At 38.3% G+C, this 23342-nt stretch overlaps 2 protein-coding genes across 3 annotated transcripts in view; one reads left to right on the forward strand and one right to left on the reverse strand.

Moving 5' to 3' along the window:
• The first annotated feature begins 1837 nt into the window (after window positions 1-1837).
• Window positions 1838-3150, forward strand: Bhlhe22 (basic helix-loop-helix family member e22). The gene has a single exon (XM_004642363.2). It carries the CDS (start codon window positions 1883-1885, stop codon window positions 2978-2980), a length of 1098 nt encoding a protein of 365 aa, XP_004642420.1. The 5' UTR covers window positions 1838-1882; the 3' UTR covers window positions 2981-3150.
• Window positions 3151-21433: 18283 nt separating this feature from the next.
• The window catches only part of LOC101588687 (25-hydroxycholesterol 7-alpha-hydroxylase), a 30489-nt gene continuing 28580 nt past the window's right edge, over window positions 21434-23342 (reverse strand). Inside the window, exon 5 of one of the 2 annotated variants that reach the window (XM_023702425.1) lies at window positions 21434-22810. In XM_023702425.1, coding sequence (XP_023558193.1) covers window positions 22523-22810 — 288 coding nt within the window. In that variant the 3' untranslated portion in view covers window positions 21434-22522. The remainder of the gene's footprint in view (window positions 22811-23342) is intronic. The other variant, XM_023702426.1, reaches the window with a different exon arrangement.

Below are 23342 nucleotides of genomic sequence, written 5' to 3' on the forward strand. Positions count from 1 at the left end.
TATTACCATTCAAAAACAGGTTCTGTAGAGAAGCTCATTTGTGAATCTATTACAGAGATTAATAGATTATTTCTCCTTTTTCAACTAATTCTCAGTGGGGAAATTTAACCATATGGTAAGGAGAGAATTAGAATTTCATCACATTAGAGGAAAATGTAATGAAAAGAGTCCAACACCTGGGGCCAACTCTGAAACCCACAATTAAAAGGTTTTTAATGAAACCAGAGAAACCAAAAACTACACAACCTTCAGTAATTCTGCCACACAAGAAAGAATTGTCGGAGGTGTCGGGAAATACTGTTTTCATAAGACAATAGGTCAAAAGGATGAAAATCAGCTGCTAAATACCAAAAAGACCAAAGTCAGGAGCCAGAGGACCGCATGTACCATTTCCCATTCAGACAGGGGCACTTGTTCTTGCAGTTCTTCACTTATCTAGCCCTCCAGGTACAAGCCAGGTAAATCCTGTGTCCCCGTAGGGTTATCTGGCTGTGACAGTTGCTTTTTCTGCTTATACTACACATGCCCCCACTTGGGGTGTGAAAAGATTTGACTTCTGGTGTGGGCTCTTCTGATGCACCTGCATTTTATTGTTGAAAGTTGGAGAAACCAGTTTCTCCCTGTTTAGGAAATTGTGTACTTTATGTTTTAGCAGCTCTACAAAAGTGCACTGCAAAAGCACCCCACCCCTTCCTCTAATTACTTTTAATAAGCCAAAAGCATAATCACTTTGATCTTCATCTTGTTTTATCATTTGTTTTTTTCTTTTTCTTTTTCATCCGGATAGGAAATGGGCAGAGGGGGAGGGCAGCATGCTGGGAGGATGAGGGTTTTGCTATCTTACTAGCTGAAAATCTACAGTGAATTTTGGGTAAGACAGCTTGAACACCACCTTCCCCCGACAGTCTCTCCTCCAAAATCAGATCCTCTTCATCCTATATGCAGGGGTAGAGTGTAATTCTCGCCTGGGAGGGTAATTTAGCACAAGCTGAGACAGCAGCGTAGGGAAGGGCAGTGGGGGTGGGGTGCAGTGGGTGGGGGCGTCTGCTTTTCACGGGACTCCCAGGTTTCGCAGCCGATCTACAATTTGCTGAAGGAGCAAAGAACATCCTCGGCTCTAAGTAGGGCTTTTAGTGTGCTCATTGATGAGTGAAAGTCGCCACACATGTCAAGCTAAAGGCAGTTGTTGGGTTACTAACAGGACCCAGCGCCTTGCAAACATATGCGCTAAGCTGTGTATACAGATGGCAGGCAGAATAATGGAGCAGGCGCCTTTTATAAAGCTCTAGCTGCTGCCTGTCTTCAGACCTGGGAAATGAAACTATTCAGACTCGCGGCCAGATAGCGCCTGCGATTGTTTGTTACCGTTTTAATCCTATTAATTAAAACGTTAACCTGATTGGGTAGAAAGCGCTGTCCCAACAGGCGAGTCTTCTTCATAATAACCTACTCAGAGATAATGATGTAAAAGACTCCCCCGTCTGTGGCAGCGGCTGGTTGATGGGTCCGGAAATCTCCTGAAGGTGAATCCAAGCAAGATAAACGGTGCGGAGAGGAGGCGCGGGGCAGGGCTCAGAGCGGCAGCGGCTGCACTCCCTCTGCGCCCACCCTCCCACCATGCGGGGCCGCGGCCCATGGTGAGCCCCAGCAGCCGGCACCGTCGGCTGGAGACGAGGAAGAAGAAGAAGAGGAGGCGGCGAGCGCGGGGGAAGGTGAAAAAGAAAAAGAAAGAAGGGGAGCGGGCTGCTGGCAGCAGCGGGGCCACGCGCGCCCCAGCCCCGGAGCCAGGCTCGCGTGCGACTGCCAGGCCGCCTGAGTCCCGAGGCCGGGAGGCGGCGGCGGGTGCGGGTGCGGCGGGCCCGGACCGCGCCGGCACCGGACCATGGAGCGCGGGCTGCACCTAGGCGCGGCGGCCGCGGGCGAAGACGACCTCTTCCTGCACAAGAGCCTGAGCGCCTCCACCAGCAAGCGCCTGGAGGCGGCTTTCCGCTCCACGCCCCCGGGCATGGACTTGACCCTGGCGCCGCCGCCGCCTCGGGAACGCCCGGCGTCGTCCTCCTCGTCGCCCCTGGGCTGCTTCGAGCCGGCTGACCCCGAGGGGGCAGGGCTGCTGCTGCCGCCGCCTGGAGGTGGAGGTGGAGGTGGCAGCGCGGGAGGCGGCGGCGGGGTGAGCGTCCCGGGGCTGCTCGTGGGCTCGGCCGGCGTCGGGGGCGACCCCAGCCTGAGCAGCCTTCCGGCCGGGGCAGCCCTGTGCCTCAAGTACGGCGAGAGCGCGAGCCGAGCCTCGGTGGCCGAGAGCAGCGGCGGCGAGCAGAGCCCCGACGACGACAGCGACGGCCGCTGCGAGCTGGTTCTGCGAGCCGGGAGCGCCGACCCCAGGGCCTCCCCGGGCGCGGGGGGCGGCGGTGCCAAAGCGGCCGAGGGCTGCTCCAACGCCCACCTCCACGGCGGCGCCGGCGCTCCCCCGGGGGGCCCGGGCGGCGGAGGCGGCGGCGGGGCTAGCGGCGGAGGTAGCGGCGGCGGCGGGGGCAGCAGCAAGAAATCCAAAGAGCAGAAGGCGCTGCGGCTCAACATCAACGCTCGGGAGCGCCGGCGGATGCACGACCTAAACGACGCGCTAGACGAGCTGCGCGCGGTCATCCCCTACGCGCACAGCCCCTCCGTGCGGAAGCTCTCCAAGATCGCCACACTGCTGCTCGCCAAGAACTACATCCTTATGCAAGCACAGGCCCTGGAGGAGATGCGACGCCTCGTCGCCTACCTCAACCAGGGCCAGGCCATCTCCGCAGCCTCCCTGCCCAGCTCGGCGGCGGCCGCGGCCGCAGCCGCTGCCCTGCACCCGGCGCTCGGCGCCTACGAGCAGGCGGCCGGCTACCCGTTCAGCGCTGGGCTGCCCCCCGCCGCCTCCTGCCCGGAGAAGTGCGCCCTGTTCAACAGCGTCTCTTCCAGCCTCTGCAAACAGTGCACGGAGAAGCCTTAAACACACAAGACCGACCCAAAAGCTAAAGAAAAGCAAAAAGCTGCTCCCACCCCTTTTATTTTGATTCTCTCGGAGTTGTGAAGCACTTGCAGAGCAAGCATAAGCAGAGGCAAGACTGAGAAGTGTCAGAGACAAACGGGACTGTTAGCCTTGACATCCCCAGAATCTCCGTCTTTGGGTGGGGAGGGAGGGAGGAGGGAGGTGGAGTTGGGATGGAGTATGGGTGTCTGGTTTTTTTCTCAGAAAAGTGGCAACTTTGGTGGCAGCATTGATGGCGGCGAGGAAGCCGAGTTTTCTTTAAAGGTGAAAAGAAAAGTTGAGAGTAGTGCTTGGTTATTAAGGTGGAGAATATTGCATAGCAAAACACTAATCGTACTAATAATTGTGAACTTGGTTAGTGCAGAAAGGAGAGAAGGAGTCCAGGGTTGGCAGGCAGGTGGGACGGAATATTCATTCAGACAAATCAGAAAGGGCACTTGAACATAAATTTTGATTCTGAGCCAGGAGCTAACTTGAAATGTAGACTGATTTCAGTGCGGGGTGGGGTAGACATGTTGCTATGAAAGACTTGTATTTTTTATTGTCTCTGAACTTTAATTCTGTGAACAGGCTCAAAGTTTTGGCGAGAGTGATATGAAAAACTGTGGCTGAAAGAATTGCATTTAAAGATATTTATGTGCACCTTGTTACTTTCAACCCTGCAATGATGTATTAACAATTCATGGTATTTATTTGTTATTCTTCAATGACCCTTCCATATCAACAGTATTTATCATGTGTTAAGGTCATGGGTCTTATGTGCAGATTTTTTTTAATGCCTCTAAAATTCTGTTTTATAGATTAACTTATACTGTGTGCCAAGTGTTTAAAGGTTTATTTGCCAACAAGTATGAAGAGGAATATTAATGTATCTGAGCTGCTTAGGTTTATGAAAGGTCACCTGGATATTTTCAGTTGCATCATCCCTGTATTTAAATTGAGCTTTAATAAATTGCTTTAGTCCAAAAATTACAGGAAAGCTGTATTCTTAATTGATGAATTAATTGATCTCTTTTTTGAAAGGGGACTTATTTGCATTCCAAAAGGAAAAAAAAAACATCACAGCAATAGCTCCTATGTAAGTAAGAACATGCTTAGCAAATATTTTTTTCCAGGGTGTGCTGTGCATTTTTAAAAGGTCTAATTTAATTACTTTTAAAATATATGTACTACATAAGTTATTTTAACTGTGGAGAATTATTTAAGTTTAAAGACTGGTTTGATTTGCCTATGGTGTGAAATCCTTTGTTATTTTTCTAAAAAAAAAAATAAAAAGGAATAAAATAAAAGTAAAGGAGAGCAAGAAGCTATTTACCCAAAGTGAGCTTTCAGTTTTAGTTTGCATGGCTATTTGCCTGCCTTTCCATTCTATGAAAATCAAGAAAACTTTTTTTTTTAAGGGAGTCCTGCTATTTTCCACTCCTTGCAGATAATATGACTTCAGTTTGTCAGATTGGATGGTGAGTTGGGAGTTCTGGTGGTTCTGGTGGTGGGCTTTGGATGTATAAAAGAATGATATATACATATATATATATAAATATATATTAAATAGGTCAATCAGACAATGACAGCTATGTAAGACCATTTGTATGTGTATCTATGTCAGAAAGAATCTTTATTAAAGTATTTTGATCAAACATTTTATCATGCTGTGCTTTGTGGAAGGAATAATCTCTTTTCTGTGTTACTCTTTTCTTGAAAGGTAACAAAAAGGAAGAGTGTCAGAGAAGGTGGAACTAAAGTCTTTCAGGGGTGCATAACTAGGAGTAGCCAGAGTTCTCTTATTTGCTTGCTAAAAGGACAGCAGCTGAGCCTTACCATGAAAGAGTGATGATCAGGGTCAGTGATAGGACCCAGAAGAATTCCAGAGTTTGGGGCCATGGGCATGAACTTAGAAGGCCATGATGTCCCTGAAATTCTTTTCCATTTGTGTGATGTTGATGTCTATTCAAGGGGCCACCGAAGTGGATAGAGTTTACTTAAAGTTCTTAAGGAAATTCCTTCCTCCAAATGACTGAAGGCCAGGAAGAAGAGATGGATTGGATTCTCTGAGCACTGATTTAATTAAATCACTTTCTGTGATAGAAGAATCAAGTTGGTTGAATTATACCATTGTACACAATAGCAGAGCTTGCAATAAGTTGCTTGTCATTGAAATTTTCAGATATTTGAATTGGGTTGGGCACGGCTTCTACTAAAGAATGACATACATGCTTTTACTTGGACATTTATATTGCCTTCTGTTGTAGAATGTGTGGTCTGTATTATGGTGGAACTGTGGTGGTGCTGACCACAGTGTTGATATAGTGATAAGGAAGTTACACTGTCTGGTCTGTACCCAGTGTGCTAAACAGGTTTTTGTCTGTGTAGCCTCAGCTCATAAAGATATCCCTAAATGCCATCAAACTTAGTGGGGGGTAGGGGAGGATATTTTCTGCTCCACTTGCCATCAAAGAAGATTAATCAGAACCTGTAACTTTTCAGAAAACATAACAGCAAAGGGTCTTGAAGCTGGAGCCCTCCCAGTCTGGGAATGGGGGTAGAGAGAGGGAAGAGACCAGGGCAGCCCCCAGGCACAGGAGACCTGTCTCTCAGCATTTACCAGACAAAGCCTGGGTGCGTCTAATTATGATTATTAAAACAATTTCCATGACGATGTCTAATATTATGTTAATTTGAAAACAACTGTGTATGAAAACTGTCGACTATAATACCTAAATTCATTTAATGAAACACATCGTTAAGGCAATTAAACCTCCTGGATGTGATTAAGAAACATAATTACGACACTGTTCTGAGCCATAATTGGGTGTCTTTAATCAAGGGGTAAAGTGATCAGCAACACAGCCATTAGTTTGTATTGTTCTGGCCCTGCTGTCCATCATTCTGATTAGGAATTAACCACAGCCACCACCAGTCCTTTTTTTCTCTCTCTCTTTTGCATATTAACATTGTAGGGGACACATTTACTGCAAGACTTACAGCTTAGTATTTCTCATTGTTAAGAAAACCTCTTCAAAATACTTCCTCCACAGCCTCTGTGCTGTTCAACTATTATTTAAAATTAAAAAGAATAACACATGTAAACTTCAGGAAAAAGATGCCTCCTCTACCCTTTACTCAGTAGGCCTCCAGGTCTTAGTCCTGAAGAGATGGAAGTAGGTGAAAGTAGGGACAGAAAGGTGTGTAAGGATAAGCTGAAATGTCACTATCAAATGTAGCAGGGTTAATGATATTTATTTTCATTTTATTAATTTCAGACAAGTCAGCCTTCTTTCCAGATCCAAGACTTAGTCATCCTATGGATGGAACAATAACCCTGAGACATTTGAAAGAGCAGAAGAGAGATCCTTGGATTTATTTATATGGCTCTCTCTGCCCTAACCCAGCCTTTCTAAAAGTTCTTCAACAGCAGTTTTTGGAGCAAGAAACCAGTGCTGCAAAAGACAACTCTTTCCCCTTCCTGAGAAGCTAGCTCTGCTCAGGGCAACTTTTCTTCTGAGGTTCTGCCTGCTCAAAGAGAGCTGGTCCAAACACAAGTGGTCCCAGAAGTCTGCCCATCCTGGAGCACCCGAGTAAGAAAGGGTGACTGAGCACTTGGGTCGTCTCTGTCCAGTGCCCTTGGCCTCGCCAGACATCCCAGAGCCCTGCTTCAGTAAGTATGAAGGCTAGCCAGAAGCCTCACTGATCTCGGGGCCTTTTGGGGCACTGCTCCCAGGTGCACCCATTAGAGTTGACCTATTGCTCACTCAGATTGCTTCGGAAACTTCTACTTACAGTTGCACTTGACCTTTTAGTTCCAGTTTGGTCCTTTCTTCAACTTAACTCTGGGAATTAGCAGAAGCTTTTAGCTTTCTGTCTATTACTACAGTACTGAGTGACCACCTCCAAAATGCTCTGATATCCCTCCCTCCCTCCCTCTCTTGGTGGTGAGTCTGTGCAAATGCAAATCTCCTCCAAGTCTCTGCATTGCACTGACATTCTTCTCCCTCTAGAGTTTCCTCCTACTCACCCTCACAGCCAGCAATCCACCAGGGAGGACAGAGACAAACCAAATTCCCTTTTCCTCTCACTTTCCATCTCTGAAGCCAAACCGAACCATTGCTACATGACCCCAAACTCTCAACTGCTCCAGAATGAGTGGCATTGACTTTTCCAATGTAATGACTTATGAAAGATATAATCATGTGTTAAATTGAATCCTCCGTTTAACTGTTAATGGTGTGCTCTGGGCACATTTACGTATTAGATGCTATGGTAACTAATTGCCACTAGGAAAAGGGATAATACACTTCCTAGACTTTGAAAAATAATGATGAGAGTTCACTTCCCAGCTGGCAGCACATTGTGTCGGTTTTGCCTGGCAGAGCAAGTGGAGATCCGAGAGTGCTCCTGCAAGCTCAAGGTAACAAACGAGTCCTGGTCCTGAGAGGCTTCCCGGTCAAACCCTTAAAGAGAATGTGATTCCTTTATGTGTGTGTGTGTGTGTGTGTGTGTGTGTGTGTGTGTGTGTGTGTGGTGTCCATTACCATCTGAACTATATAAAATTAAATTGCAAAATCTAACATCAGAAACATAAATAAGCTTTATTTTAATTAAAATGCAGGTCATACTAAATTATTCACGTGCCAAGCAACTTCACATTAACAAACATTTTGTTTTGTTGTGTTGGCAAAATAATTGAGCTTGTCTCTGGTGTGCCCTGCTCTGGCATTTATAACTGGAATGCCCCTGGATTTGCCAAGCCAATGAGCTGCAGGTTGATTTAAGCTCAGCCTTTTAAATCAAACCCTAAGCACATTAGGTGGGAAAACTAGGAGACAGCAACTTCGGTTTCAAAGTAGAAACAACTTTCAGGACGAGAGTCCTTTTTACCCCAGCAGATCTCTGGCTCTTGCTGTCCTTTGATGTGGTCACCAGAATCAGAGTTCTAGGCTGGGTGACAAGGGTTCTGTTTCTGACCTGGTCCTGGGGAAGTATGTATAAGAGGCACATACAAGGTGGAAGGCAGAAAGGAGAGGCCAGCCTGAAGCTGCAGACAAACTGAAGACAAGACCTACCAGCACCTTGCCCACCTGCTATTCTTACTCTGCCTGAGACACTGGGAGTGCTGAGCACCCCTTTTCCCAGAACTCCCACAGACTAGCTCTTCAAGCTTTTCTCTACAGGCACTATTGACCTTTAACCTTCTAGGATCTTGTGATGGAAAACAAACCTGAAGGACTGCACCTTGAACTTTCTTTTAAGAATGTCTTTAGGATTTCTCCTTTGTGCATCACCCTGCGGTGGGGTGGGGGTGGGGGTGTCACACTACAAGGCTCCCAGGCAGTACATAGCCAAGCCCAGGAATTCTGAAGAAATGCCTCTATTTAAACTCTAAAGAAATCTTTTTCTCATTTTGGCAGGGGAATTCTTTGCTTGCATTTCTAGAGGTTTAAGTTAAAATTCATCACTTTTCCTAAATTACTAATCTTAAATTGATCCAGGAGACTTTTGACACAGTGCAAAACAATGGTGGTGGGTAGAGGGAGGGAGAGGAGAAAGAGACAGAGAGAGGAAGAGGAAGAGAGGAGGAAGAGGGGAAAAGAGGGAGGGAGAGGGAGAAAGGAGGAAAATTGAGCAGAGAGGAAGAGAGAGAGGGAGGGATGGAGAGAGAGAGCAGGAGGGAGAGAGGGGAGAAAGGGGAGAGGGAGAAGCAGAGAGGGAGAAAAAGGAAGAGAGATTGGACTGCAAAGGGATACAGGATTTCTCAGCTGGCATTTTGCCCCCACCAATAGATGGTGGACTGGTGGATGGGCCTAACGCACAAGACACCAGGGTGTGATGAGGACACTGGCCTTAATAATGCACACTGTGGAATGTGTCTCCAGTTGAAGAAAGAGTTAAATTCTTTCTCAAAGACCATAGTTGCCCTTGTCTTCTCAACCTGATTCAGAGATGCAATAAAATACGAAGCAAATTTATGATCTGTTTCAAGCATTTTATTGCTGTATTTTTAAATTCATATATGCACATATAAGAACTATGATCTGTGAATAATTTGAAATGCTATAGTAGAATGATACATTTTAGATAAAACATAACCATATCTTTATATAATTGTCTCAGATTAAAATAAAAAAGAAAAATAGATTTCTAATGTAGGCCAAACTGAAAAACTAATGACAGCCATAAACTGCTAACCAACCATAAATTAACATCTTCATCAAATGTTAAAATGTATCAGTGGCTGTACAAAGCAATTATTATTTCTCCTTATAAGTTTTATAATAAAGTTTAGGGAAATTTAAAGGTTCTATTATTTACAAATGTTTCTCAATATTAAATATTTTATATTTTACTAGAAGGACGTTCACAACTAAAGTCTGCTATGTTAATAGAGGTACTTAGAGAGGAGAAATTAGATTTAAACATAAAAATGTTTTGTTGCCTAATCTTTCATCCATCTTATTCTAGGATTCGGAATTTTCTGTTAAACATCTTAATATACTCTTCAAAAAGAGAAGACAAATAATATCTTATTATGGGAAAGCTTGAGAATATATACCTACCTGGTTATTACATTAAATCATGCATTATCTGTTCAAGTAAGTACTACCACATCTGCCATGTAGTCTCTAGTCAGCGTTTTAGTCAAACTTCCTATGTCAGTCTGAACCTGTGCCTTTCATGTGGGATTTCCATGAAAAGAAATGATGTACCTCGCCAGGCTGTTATAGAAAGAGGAAACATGGTGAAATAGGAGAGGACATCCTTCTCTTAAATGGCTAATGTATCAGGAATTGGGGTCAGTTATTACCTGGGTCTTTATACCTTATTTAATTTTATTTTGGAGAAGCATATATTTAAAGTATAGGTTTCTCAAGAGAGTGAAAATTTTAAAAATTATTTAACAAATTAATCTCTGCACAATTCAGCAAATTATTTTCATTAAAGCATAAACATGCAGGATATGGGTTACACAGTACTCAAATTAACTCAGTTGCTCAATTGTTACTTATAGTATATTGATCTGTGGAATAGATATGACTGATCACTGCTAAAAGTCAAGGATTAGTGAGTTAGCTTCAATGGTAAGTCCTAGGACCCTTTCCTTAGTTTAAATTTTTGGCAAGACTTGTTTGGTCTGACCTACTACATTATTTAAAATCAATTGTATTTTTACGACTTTTAGTAATTTAGTTCAAAATAAAGTTGTTTTTTTTTTCAAATGAAAAACTAACTGTACAAAATTAAGGAATTATTACACAGATAGTATTAGGGATATAAACTACTTTTTAAAATATACCACTTTATGAAACAATTGTACTTATAAAACTTCAAATATACTTGTTAGTTCTTAGAATATGGATTCAAGGTACATTTCACTGAAATAATTAAAAAAAGACAAATCTTTTATTAATGTTTGAGTAACTGATTAGGTAACAATGACGTACATTTTATGTTAAGTACAATGGCTAGTTCTTAGTTCTTAGAAATAAGAGTTATCTAGAAGTAAGTTTTGTTTTTTGGTTTTTTTTTTTTTTTTGGTCAGCAAATAAAAATCTCCAACTGGTCATTTTTTATAATCTGGCTCAATGGTGAATCACTTGGTAGTAATACCCTTACCTATTATTTCCACTGCTCTAGTTTCTCCTAGAAGTACAAATTGTTGTAAGGGACATAAAATGCTTCGTGATTCCATCTCTAAGCAGTTATTTTCGTGTAGCTTGCAACAAATCATGCCTTTTCTTATAAAAATTGATATCCTTAGAAATCGAGAACATAAAATACACTTTCAAATAATTAACATAAAACTATTAAATATTCTTTAAAAATCCAGCATAAACATAAAGTATTTTTATCCATCTCTATCCTAACTAGATAATGAAAATTACTTACAAGATCATGGCTAATTCCAGAAACGTCTGCAAGTTTTTATTTACTCAGTAAACATCTTAGTAAGCAAAGATAGTTATTTCACAGAATATCTTTAAAGGGCATTTTATCCTAGTTGGTATATAAATAATGGTGAACTGACTACTACAAACAGAAACATCTTCCAGTTGTGCTCAGCTTCTGTTACCTGCTCCGGGGAACACCTGATCCACTTCGGACAGAGTCCAAGGACAGTTCCTATAAAATGGCAGTCATCAAGTACTTTTAGAAAAGCTACTCATCTCAGTTAAATTTTGTATGTAGTTACTAAAAGAGTCACATTTCATCTTTATCAACAGAATTCTGCATTACATGCTTTGTTTACAATTTGCATTTCAGTTTTATAAATAAACAGAATACTACAAAAATGACTCAGCCTTATTCACTGTCTATGGCAAACCGAAGAAAGCTGCACTGAAGTCCACGTCTAGTGAATTTTTCTCCGTTCCATTTCCTGAGATTCTCATGTGTCTCTTTCTTCACAGAAGAACAGTGGAGGAATTGTAGCCCAGTCAGACTGGAGGCCTTACAATATATAAAATTAGTGATATTTCTTGGGTCTATTGTTACTTTGCACATAAACAAACTAAGTTAAAGTATACTGGAAAATATTCTGAATATAATAATTCATACTTTTAGAGAGAGGCTATAAAAATAACAATCTATGTATAGGAGGGGGGGATTGGGAAGTGTGAGTATTCAGGCAACAAAATCATTTTCCAAGTAATTTCTATTTGTAATCAAATCTTCTGCCACCCAATTTATTGCTAGCAGGGCAATAAGGAAGCATCCTACATTTGTGCTTTCAAAGTTGATTTACTGAATTTTGTTTTAAATAAAAGGACATTAAATATTATATTTTCAAACTAGTTGCATTTCTTATTTGACACATTTTAAAAATAAGTTGCTTAATCACAGACCCATAAGTATGTAATTTTAAAAGAAAAATCCAAAGATAATAGTAAACAAATATGTGAAAACAATAGTGTTTTATAATTTACAACACTTTTTTCTCTAAAAAATTTAATGAGATATCACTGACAAATTATCCCCTATTTAATATTGGTAATTATCACCTATTTAAAATTGTACATTTGTGTTTTTCATGAACCGAATTTAACTTACTCTACAAAGCAGTATTAACAAAATACATATTTAAACTAAAAAGCTCAAGCTTTAATGACTAGTTAGATAAATGCCACAAAGGAGAATAAGTGAGAGTTGCTTTAGACAAGTACTGTACAATTTTATAAGACTGCTTATTATAATTTGAAATAATGCTACAGCGAATATCATCGTGGCATATAATCCTTTTCCTAATTGAGTATCTTCTGTAAGACTGGCAATCCCATTGAGAATCTGATAATGAACATCTAATAACAGCACAAGTAAATACTACTTTGCAACATCGGTAAATTTCACTGGTTAACAAAACACACACTACAAAGGTCTGAGATTCCTGTTTATATGGTTAGTGCCATTCTCTTATACTAAAATCTAGATCTGGCTAAAATTTGTGTTTCGTTTTCAAATGTTCTAAGATTCCAATTATAAATTAGGAGATGTTCAACAGAAATGTTTCTCTATTTTCTCTGATAAAATATGCACAAGTAGCAGTGTAAATTTTGAGCATGGAAACTATTTTTCCTTCACTACGTGATTCAAAACTTGATACACTGGAGAAGATGTAATAAAAATTTCCAGAAATGCAAAAATAAGGCAGTTAAGAGTTCCATATAGTTTGTTTATCAACATGCCTTATTTAGCGATAATGGCTTTCAAAAATTCCATTAGTATATGTATTTAGCTTCCACAAACTAATCAAAAATATTATTAATCATTGATATGAAAAAATGCCTTGGTTATTTAGTATATCCTTTAACTCAAGATTCAAGTTAATCTGTACAAATTTTAAAAAATGGAATATGAGAAAAAAATAGCTTCTTAACAAATAGAGCTGGGTAAAATGGTTATCTACAAACAGAACAATGACTCTAGACCCATATCTACTGCCTGTACTAAAATCAAATAAAAGATCAAAGACCTAAATATAAAAACAGAAACATTTAGTCTACTGGAAGATAAAATCGCTAAGGCATAGGAATTGGCAAAGACTTAATGAACAGGACCTTAATTACACAAGAAATAATACCAAAAATCAACAAATTGGATTTTATCTCAGTGAAAAGCTTTTGCAAAGCAAAGGAAATAATCAATAGAGAAATAATGTAGAGAATAGGAATTTTCTTCTCTTTTTGCTAACTTCTGAGACAGAGGACTAATATTCAGAATATATAATGAGCTAAAAAATAGATCTCTCCGAAATAAAAATGAACGACTAAAGTGAAATCTCTCATAGAAAAGACAAATTAATGATGGATGAATGAGAAAGTGTTTGAAATGTTTGGTCATTAGAGAAATGTAAATCAAAACAACACTGAGATTTGAACTTACTAAAAAAAAAGGCTAACATTAAAAACTCAAAATCCAACAAATGCTAAATATGTGATAAGGAAAAAGAAGTCTTCTACATTGTTAGTAGAAATATAGGAAAGTATAACTACTATCAAAATTAATATGGAGATCCTAAGAAAACTAAAAAATAGAGATTTCTTTTAACCCAGTTGTGCCTCTTCTGTGCGTTCCCGAGATAGTTAATGACATCTCCTTACAGGGATACATGCAAGCCCATGTTTACAGCAGCAGAATTCACAATAACTAAATTTCAGAAACAACCTGGATATCCATCAACAGATAAATGGATAATGAAAAAAATATATAAAATGAAGTACTACTCAGCCATAAAGTAGGATAAATTTGAGTCCTGTCAGAAAATAGATGTACTTTGAAACCAAAATTCTAAGTGAAACAAATCAGATACAAAAGGTTCAATGCCACATGATTTCCCTTATATGAGAAACCCACAGTATAAATAATTTAAACAGTAAAACAGGTGATAGAAAGACAGACTTTGAGGAGATGGGAAGGAGATCTGTGGCGTTGGGAGAAAGTGGACAACGGGAAGTAAAAGGGACCAAAATGCAGTATGTACATGTAACAATTCCACATGATGGATGTATTTGTCTTGTACTAATACAAAGATTCCCACAATAGGTAGAACAGTGTTTTAAAATTCTGGAGCTTCAGTGGCTGTTTGGTTTTGGTTGTTTTTGTTATATTAACATATAAGTGCCGTATATGCATTTAAACATGGCAATTTGTCATTACAGAACACTACTTTGAAATGTCTGATGGATGATTAATTAGAAATAGTGTTGAACTGGAATTTAAAGAGATAAACTTATTACTTAAAATTATGTTCACAGTAAATTAGTTGTATAGGTGTTTTTCCCCCAATAAATTAAAGAATAACTCAATGCATTGTATCATATCTAGAATACAGGCTCAATCAATGCTTGATTGAATATATTAATACTGAGTCTGAAATTAATTCCTTTAAAGTACAGAAGAATAATTTTAAAAGTTATATAACTATTTCAATATCTCTTTAAGTTCTGCAATTGTATGCTGCATTGTATTTTCCAGGATAAGTTCACATATGTAACTGTTTTTGTTACTTAATCATAACAGATATCAAAAGGCCTTATTATTTTTATTTTACAAATGAGCCTGATGAAATACTGAGACATGAAGTGACATATTGATAATAGCAGGCCAGTTATGTCATGGGTAGAATCCACATCTTTTTGTACTTAATTCATCATGGTTTTCCTTCTGATCACAAACACATTGGTTATTGGATTCAACTTTGTCATGAAGCTTTCATTTTGTGTTTCTTGTACTGTCCATTTCTCCATGTAATCTTTTTATTTTATTTTATTTTTTTGGTAAGGGGGATTGAACTCAGGGCCTTGTGCTTGCCAGGCAGACACCTATGCTGCTGTGCTATCTCCCTGGTTCTCTTTGTGTAATATTTTCTCAAACGTTTCACGCTTATTTTCTATTTAAATTCATATATATATATATATATATATATATATATATATATATATATATATTAGAATAAATTTAACAATTCAGCTTTTCCTATGCCTTTTTTGCCCCCCTCTGGCTATAACATTACAAAACAGTACTACACAGTTGAATTTAAAAAGAAAGAGGCTTCTGCTTCAGGCAGTATGGTAGAATAGACGTCCTAGTGATAAGCAGGAGATAAATCTAAGGCCCAAGCTGGGAACAAGTGGGTGTGTGCACATGTGCAATGAACTTGCAGAGCCTTGACAGAAACTTTGTTCCACAGAGCCACACTAGAGAGTTACAATATTTGCCTGCCTCAGCTTTGTCTCTGACTGGAACAACCAAGTGTGTCCTCTATTTCTAGTCATAAAAAGCTAACATTCTACCTGTGTTATGACTTCTCTCTAGACAGCCCTCCTAAGGCTCATTCTCTCCTATGTGGAGCTTTTGGGAGGTGACTGGATCATGGGTGTGTGATACTAGATTACAGAGAGCTCAGTTGTTTAAAGCACCTCTTGGCCTAATGCAGTCAGGTGCATAGGACTGCGGTTCGATTCCCAGCTCCAGAAGCTGCATAAGACCGGCCCTTAAGGCAGCATGTAGTAGTCAAAAACAAAACAAAACAAAACAAAACACTCCTTCAGGGGCTTTTCCTGATGCTAGATTAGTCTGCTGACAGGTGTGTGTGGCAAGAAGAAGCCAGGTATGGGAGGTGGGTCACTATGGGCACAGACAGGAAGGGTCTAGAAATGCATCCCTCCTCCTCCCATGATGGCCCTCTGCTCCCTGCATGCCTTGCCATTAGTTTCTGCTCATTTGCCATGCTCCTCTGCTATGCCGCTTTGCTAGATGACTATGGACAGAATTCTAGACAACTCTGAGATAAAATAAACTCATTTAACATGTGTCAGATATTTTGTCCCAGCAATAAGAAGATAACTGAGACAACCTGATTTAGGAATGACTACATAATGATTATTTCTCCCTTTTTGGGGGGAGGGGGGTGGTGGTGGAAGTGGAGATTGAACTCAGGCCCTTGCACTTTCCAGGGAAGCGCTGATTCCACTGAGCCATCTCCCCAGCCCCAATTTTCTTCCTTTCTTATACTTGAGCTGAAAAACTTCATGTGCTGTAACTTTGATAATATCAGTAGTCAGACAAAAGCAAATACAAATTCTCTCTGGAGAAATGAACTTTATATCTGGGTCTTTTTAAAATGCATTTAATACAGGAGGAGATACAGGGTCTACAGGGTCTCACCACGTAGATCAGACTCAGAGTAATCGTCCTGTTTTCAGCCTCCCAAGAGCTGAGATTACAAGCATGTGACACCAATCACCTTCACAGCGTGCCCTGGGGGCAGGGGCGGCCCAGCAAGCAGGGGATGAAATCAGGCCTCTGAGCTCTGCCTAAGCAGGCACATTAGCCTGCTGAGCTATCAGGCCAGTCCTTATACCTAGGTCTTAAAAAGGCTTCTAGAGATATAATTACAAAGAACATGAACTTCAAAGATCAAAGCATTCTAAAAAAAAAGTTAAAGGAAGAAAAATAACAACCACGAATCAGACTCACAAAATACCAGTGAATTGGACATAATAGCTACAGAATACACAGCATGTTTTCTTGTTAAAGGTCTGATGAAACAAGATACAAAAATGAAGAGCAAAAGAGAATTATCAAATGTAAGAAAGATGGTAATTATTGAACTTAGCAAGCCCTGGTAAATTGAAAACTGGAAGGGTGACATGTGGCAGATTGGTACCCTGACTCAAAATCATCAGGGTATATCCCACAAAAGAGAGAGTTGGATGGATTTGAGAATAGAATATAGCAAATCTAGCAAATCTCAGAATGAAGACTTCCATAGACTAAATGTGTATGGAAGTTAAGGGCATCTCAAGATGGGGTTTACAGTAGCCCCAGGATGAAGGTGCTTAGACACCAGAGTAGGGGGTTGAAGCAAGTTTCAAAGTCCTGCTCTGGCCTCTCTCCACTGACAGAGTCCTTCCCTGGGGAGCAGAGCAATGAAACACAATGAGTGCACATTATTGAAGACCATGTTGCTTTTAACATCAAAAGAGGAAATGTATATGAAACAACATGGCTGAATATTTAAAAACCTATGTTTTAATAAAATTGAGTGAGATGGGATTTCTGGGTAATGTATTTATGCAAATTAAAAACATGCCCTCAAAATAATCATGTATGTTTTATAAAACAATAGATAAAAAGGTACATAACAACTATGGGTTAGGGATAAAATAGAATAAAGTCAGAAGGGATTTGTTTGGGCCATGTTATACACCATGAACTAAAGAATACAAGCATACTTGCCTGAAATTAAAATATAAGAGAAGAGAAAAACTCATTGGAGGTATTAAAGAGTAGATGGAAAATACTCTATTAATAGAAACTAGACAAATTTATTTATTTATTTATTTTTTATTAGTTTTATGGAGAAACAAATAGCAATGAGACAGTTTTAAAACAGGTTAGGACAGTTTCAATAATTAATGCATGGCATATTGTTGTTTTTGTAGTGGTTATTCATAGTACAAGATGCAGACATGATATCCTGTCCAAACACTATTAGTACAAATCTTTCTTACTGAATTAAGAGAAAGTAGCTCTATATCGATCCTATTTTGAATATACGGATGCAAAATGGTCATTCATTTGTAATCCCTTTTTTGTTCAGTTTTGTCAAAGATTGGCATTCTGTTGCCATTTAAATATTGTAGGTACATTAATTCAGCAAAATAATCCAATATTGTCCAGTAGTCCATAATAGTATTGGATTATCTATATGACTGGCAAGGTCAGAATTTGTTGACTTATTAAGACTCAGGACATATGAGAACTTGTACTGTAATGTCATGTACCTCGGTAGTGTCCCAAATTTTCTGATCAAGATTATGGTGCCAAAGAGGAAAGTGATCGATGACATAGAGTGTGCCTAAGGAGAGTCACATGGGGAGAAAACACTCTCTCAGGCTTTCACAGAGAGCACATTGGCCAAGCAATGGCCATGACTCATCCACATGGCTCCACTGACAAAGGTTCTACAATCTGAGGTACAGGATCTCAGGATAAATCCTGAGGGGATTTCACTGACCTTTTCAGACCAAAAAGCTACAACTCTTATTGCACAGGTCCTGCTTTACCTTGGTCTTATCCATCCAGTAGAAAAGTATGAAGATGAAATATAGGAAGTAAAGCCATGCTGTTATGTTGAGCTGTGGGGGACTCAGGTCAATAATTTCTGACATTGCCATTTAAACAGAAGACTCAATGCTATTATGGGCTACTGGACTCTTTTAGAATATTTTGCTGAGTTTACACACCTATAATATACAATAATGGAACTTAGAAAAAATAGGGTATACCGATGAATGTCCATTTTGTATCTGTGTATTCAAAGTGGTTAGGATAGATATATAGTTGCATTCTCTTAATGAATAGAATGATTTGTTCTAATGGTGTTTGCAAATAGGATCTCAAGTCCGCATCTTGTACAGCAATTAACCACTAAGAAGAATATATGCAGTGTGTTATTTGTTGAAACTGTACTTCCGATTTGATTTGAAACTGTCTCATTGCTGTTTATCAATAAAATTTTGGAAAAAAATTTGTTGACTTGAGCCTTTTACAGCTCAGCATATTAATATGGCTTTACTTTTTATACCTTGTTTTTTTACTTTTCTGCTGGATGGTTAAGACCAAGATAAAGCAAGACCTATATAACAAGAAACGTAACTTTTGTATCTGACAAGGTCAGTTAAATCCCCTCTGTATTTAACCTGAAACCCTGTGCCATAGCTTATAGATCCTTTGTCAGTTTCAGCCATGTGGATGAGTCATGGCCATTGCTTGACCAATTTGCTCTCTGTGAAAGCCTGAAAGATTGTTTTCTCTCCAGGTGACTCTCTTTTGGCACACTCTACATCCTGGATAACTTTCTTCTGTGGCCCAATAATCTCCTTGATCAGAAAATTTGGGACATAACTGAGTTACAGGATGTTACAGTACAGGTTCTCCTATTTCCTGAGTCCTCACTGACCTTGAAAGCCTAGAGCCAAAATGTTGGTTGTCCTTTCAGTCTTTCTTTTAGGAGACAAATTTTAAAATATTCCCTTGAATATAAGTTAAACATAAAAAGTATGGAGAGAAAATGCCACACAACAAGGAGAATACAGTGAGATGATATAAGGTAGAATCTGAGAGAGTTAATATTCAAACAAAGAATGGCTAAGAATATTCCATAGTTGAAAGATGTTTTCTCAAATTTAAGAAGTAGCATGTGACATGAAAGCATTCAACAGAAAATAAGAACAATGAACACAAAGTGGGCATATCAAAACAGAAGAAGCAGACTACATTCTAAATGATTAAGCTGGCCAACAGGTAGCTCAATAAGAATGGAAACATTAAGAACATGATGCAACTTCAAAGAGATAGGAGGACATATCTATGAACCTAGACTTGTGCACCCAGCAAAACCATCTTTTATGAGTGAGAGCAGGGGGAGGATTGGGGCAGGCGGCAGGGGAGGAAAGAGAAGAGTGATGAGAAAATGAATTAAAATGTGTTGTGCACATGTACAAACTACCCACAAGGGATACAAGGATCATCATATTACAAACATGTAATAAATGAAGAGAATGATCTAAAAAATTCAAATAAAAAAAGAAAATAAAAGAATGAGGACACTCACTAATCTCACGATTGGTGTTTACCAGACCTGAAGTCAATTTGTGGAAGGATATCTGTACTCTTGTGTTCACTGCTGTGCCATTCATAAGCTAAGTTATGGACATGATGTAAATGCCCATTTATGGGTGAATGCATAAAGACAACATGACAGTTACATACAATGGAATACTACCCAGCTTTTAGAAAGACATTAATTCTGAAATTTGCAAGAACATGGATATAATTAGAGAACATGAAACTAAACAAAATAAAACTAGACACAGAAAAATGAACTCCACATCATCTCATTCATCCAAAGTAAACAAACATCAAAACAGAAGATAAGATGGCAGCTACAGAGGCTGAAGTGTGGAAAGGGAGAGAAGGAAATGATGGTCAAAATACATACAATCACAGTTAAAAAGAGTAACTTTATTATTTTTTAAAATTGTGAGCTCTCTAGCACAGCATGGTAATTGTAGTTGACAGTACAGTATTGTATATTTCAAAACTTCTCAGAGAATACATTTCACCTGTTCTCATGACAAAAAGTACTTGATGTGATGGATATAATGTCTTGATTTAATTATTATAATATTGTGTTCATAATTTTAACATAATTGTGTACACTATAACTTATGTGCTTATAAATCTAAAAAAATAAAAATAATGAGGCTAAAATTAAAGAAATTTTAATCATCAAAACTAGAATTGTTACAAGAAGACCTTCAGTGACAGGGCATTCAAAGCAAGTACTTCAGTCAGGCAAAATAAAGGCCAGAAGATATTCAACTACAATAAGTATTTTTAATATTGTTTTGAAAATCAATGTATTATTAATGCATATAATTAACACAATGTGGAAGTACACATTCTTAATATATCATGATCATTTTAAATCTTCTTACCCTCCTTTTACTCTTTTTTCCCCCTTTCTGATCCTCTTTCCTATTTTATTTACCTGAAATGTTATTTTTTAATTTTTTTAAAGAGTACAAATTAGAATTAAAACAGAAAAATATTACAAGTGATACAGAATTTCACTTAAAAGTGTAATATGAATTTCACAGTATTTGTTGTAATACAGTGTCATCTTCCAACCAGTTACTTATATTACCAGATATATACATGTAAAATTGGAAGAACAAGGAAAAATAAATGTATAAAAAATTAAGAAGAGGAAAAAGTACAAACAATTAAAAAAGGAGATAAAACAAATTATTATCTGTTCCTTTCCACAGATTAGCAGAAATGCACAATACTGTCGTCCAAACTATCCTACTTATATACATAGATAAATCTCTTTCCCCCACACCCTCTCCTGTCCTTCTCCTCAACTCAGTAACGCTTTCCTTTTGAATAAGTTCACTCCCTTTCCCTAATATCTATTGTACCCTTCAGATTCCATTCTTCTCTTTCAGGTTCTCACACTAATGAGACAATCTGATGTTTGCACATGTGGGTCTGACGTATTTCACTTAAGCATATGTTCTCTAGTTGCATCCATTTATCAACAGAAGACTCAAATGTATCTTGTTTTGTAGCTGAATAATACTCCATTGTGTAAAAACATCACATCTTCTTTATCCATTCTTCAGTTGATGGGCATCTGGGTTGCTTCCAGGATTTAGCTATGACAAATTGTGCTGCTATAAACATGGGTGCACAAATATCTCTGTGATATGAGGTTTTCAGTTATTTTGGAATAATACCCAGGAGAGGGATAGCTGGATTGAATGAGATATCCAACCTAGCTTTTTAAAGAATCTCCACGTTGATTTCCACTACTTTCTAGTTTTTCATGATCTCTAATTTAAAATCCATTTGTTTAAAAAAAAAACTAGCAAATCAACTGGGCTTAATTACTCACCTTGCCTATTTATGTATTATGACAACACATATTAAAAGTGAATCCTTGGTAAACTGACAGAAGAAATTTCATTATACAGTGGGATAACTGAAAAATAATATACACATAAATTAAAGTTCAAATAGTGCAATTTCTAGAACAAATACTGTTATCCAGGTGTTTAAGATTTATATAAATGGAAGGGAATTTAGAAAAGTGTTAATGACAGTATTGGCATAACCCTTACACTTTATACCAAAGGCAAATGCTATAACCAATGGTTTCAACATTTGTTCCTGTAATTAACCTAATACTAATATCAAGAGCAATGGAGGAATATAGAATAGGTTTTGTGCTTTTTTATACATTAAATCTCATCAATATATAACTTGAACATGAGAGGTGTTATATAATAGAAGTTCATTCTATTTAACCAAAATTTACAAAGAAATACAGAGCATGTATGGGTGATTAAATATTGAAGTGAACTCGAAGTGTTCAATCTACTGCAAAATTCATTTAATGCAAACATACTTTGGCAATACTGACATTATTGATATTACACTTTAAGGGAACATTTTCATCCAGTGTACTTCATGGAAATTTAATTTCCTTCTCTGAGAATTTGGAATTTATTAGAATCTGTCTATTTCCAACACAATTTTCCAAAAGTACATAAAAATGTATATGTATACTTATATATATATGAGTGAAGAATTTGAGTGACTGTTAAAAATCCCACAGTATCAATTTTTATTTTTGCTGTGAAGGTACATTTATTATAACAGGTGAAATGACAATAAGTAAAAATCCCCCAAAAGCTTTTTGAATTTATCATCATGAAGTTGATTTGATGTCTATTTTTATGCCACTATCCTGTTTTACTTTATGATAGGCTTTGTGACCAAGTATATGCTGAACCTTATCTTAGATAAAATTTCAACTGTAACTCTTTAAACAAAAGAACATAGCAATCACATTTACAGACATTAAAAAGAAAACTAATAGAAGAGTTTAAAATATTTAGATTCATTTTGATTGATTTCTTCTCTTCTCACTTAACTTCTCTAAAATTTTGCTTTGTACCTAAATAAAATATCAGAGTTTGGATGTTGAATGCCAAAAAACAATCGAGTGTAATTTAGTTTTACAGACTTGTTTTCAATTATTTGTAAGTCAAAATATGTTAATAATACAAGCAACAATAGCTTAATTTCCATAATTGCCAAAAATCGGCCTGGACATTTGGTCGCTCCAATTCCAAAAGGTATTAAATAAAATTTCAGCTTTTTTCCTCTTTTGTAAAAAGAAGTTTTCTTCTTACTATCTTCCATAAAACGATCAAATCTAAACTCCTGTAAAGAAGAGTAGACAATATTAGCATTAAAAGTTCATGTGCTCATTCTCCATGCCTGTCTTAGAAGCTCTTTTCAATCTAATTCTGGAAAATAAAGCTTCAATATTTACAAATCATGTATAAAGTTCTAAAACTTAAATGCTTCTAGAAAATTATTTCCCCATACTCCAGTAGAATCCTCAAACTTATATGAGTCCTCATTCCTTTTCATACTCTCGCCTAAGTCTCATTTGGCTTTCTGTTGCTATCACAGAATACTAGAGACTGGAAAATTTATAAACCAAAGAGGTCTATTTCAGCTTATGTTTCTGGAGGTCCAGGAGTACAGTGACAAAGAGGGCTTTGTGTTGCTTTACCTCATGATGGAAAGTGTGAGAGCAAGCAGGTGCATTACGAAGAGGCAAATTTTGAAGAATAGCCTTACTTTATAATAAATCACTCTTGTAGTAATTCAGTTCCAAAAGAGTTAGAACTCATAGAAGAAAAGGAGAAAGGTCTTAATCCCTCCTAATGATCTATGACCATCTCAA

This window comes from Octodon degus, unplaced genomic scaffold, assembly GCF_000260255.1.
Source record: "Octodon degus isolate 3935 unplaced genomic scaffold, OctDeg1.0 scaffold00152, whole genome shotgun sequence".
Classification (NCBI taxonomy): Eukaryota; Metazoa; Chordata; class Mammalia; order Rodentia; family Octodontidae; genus Octodon; species Octodon degus.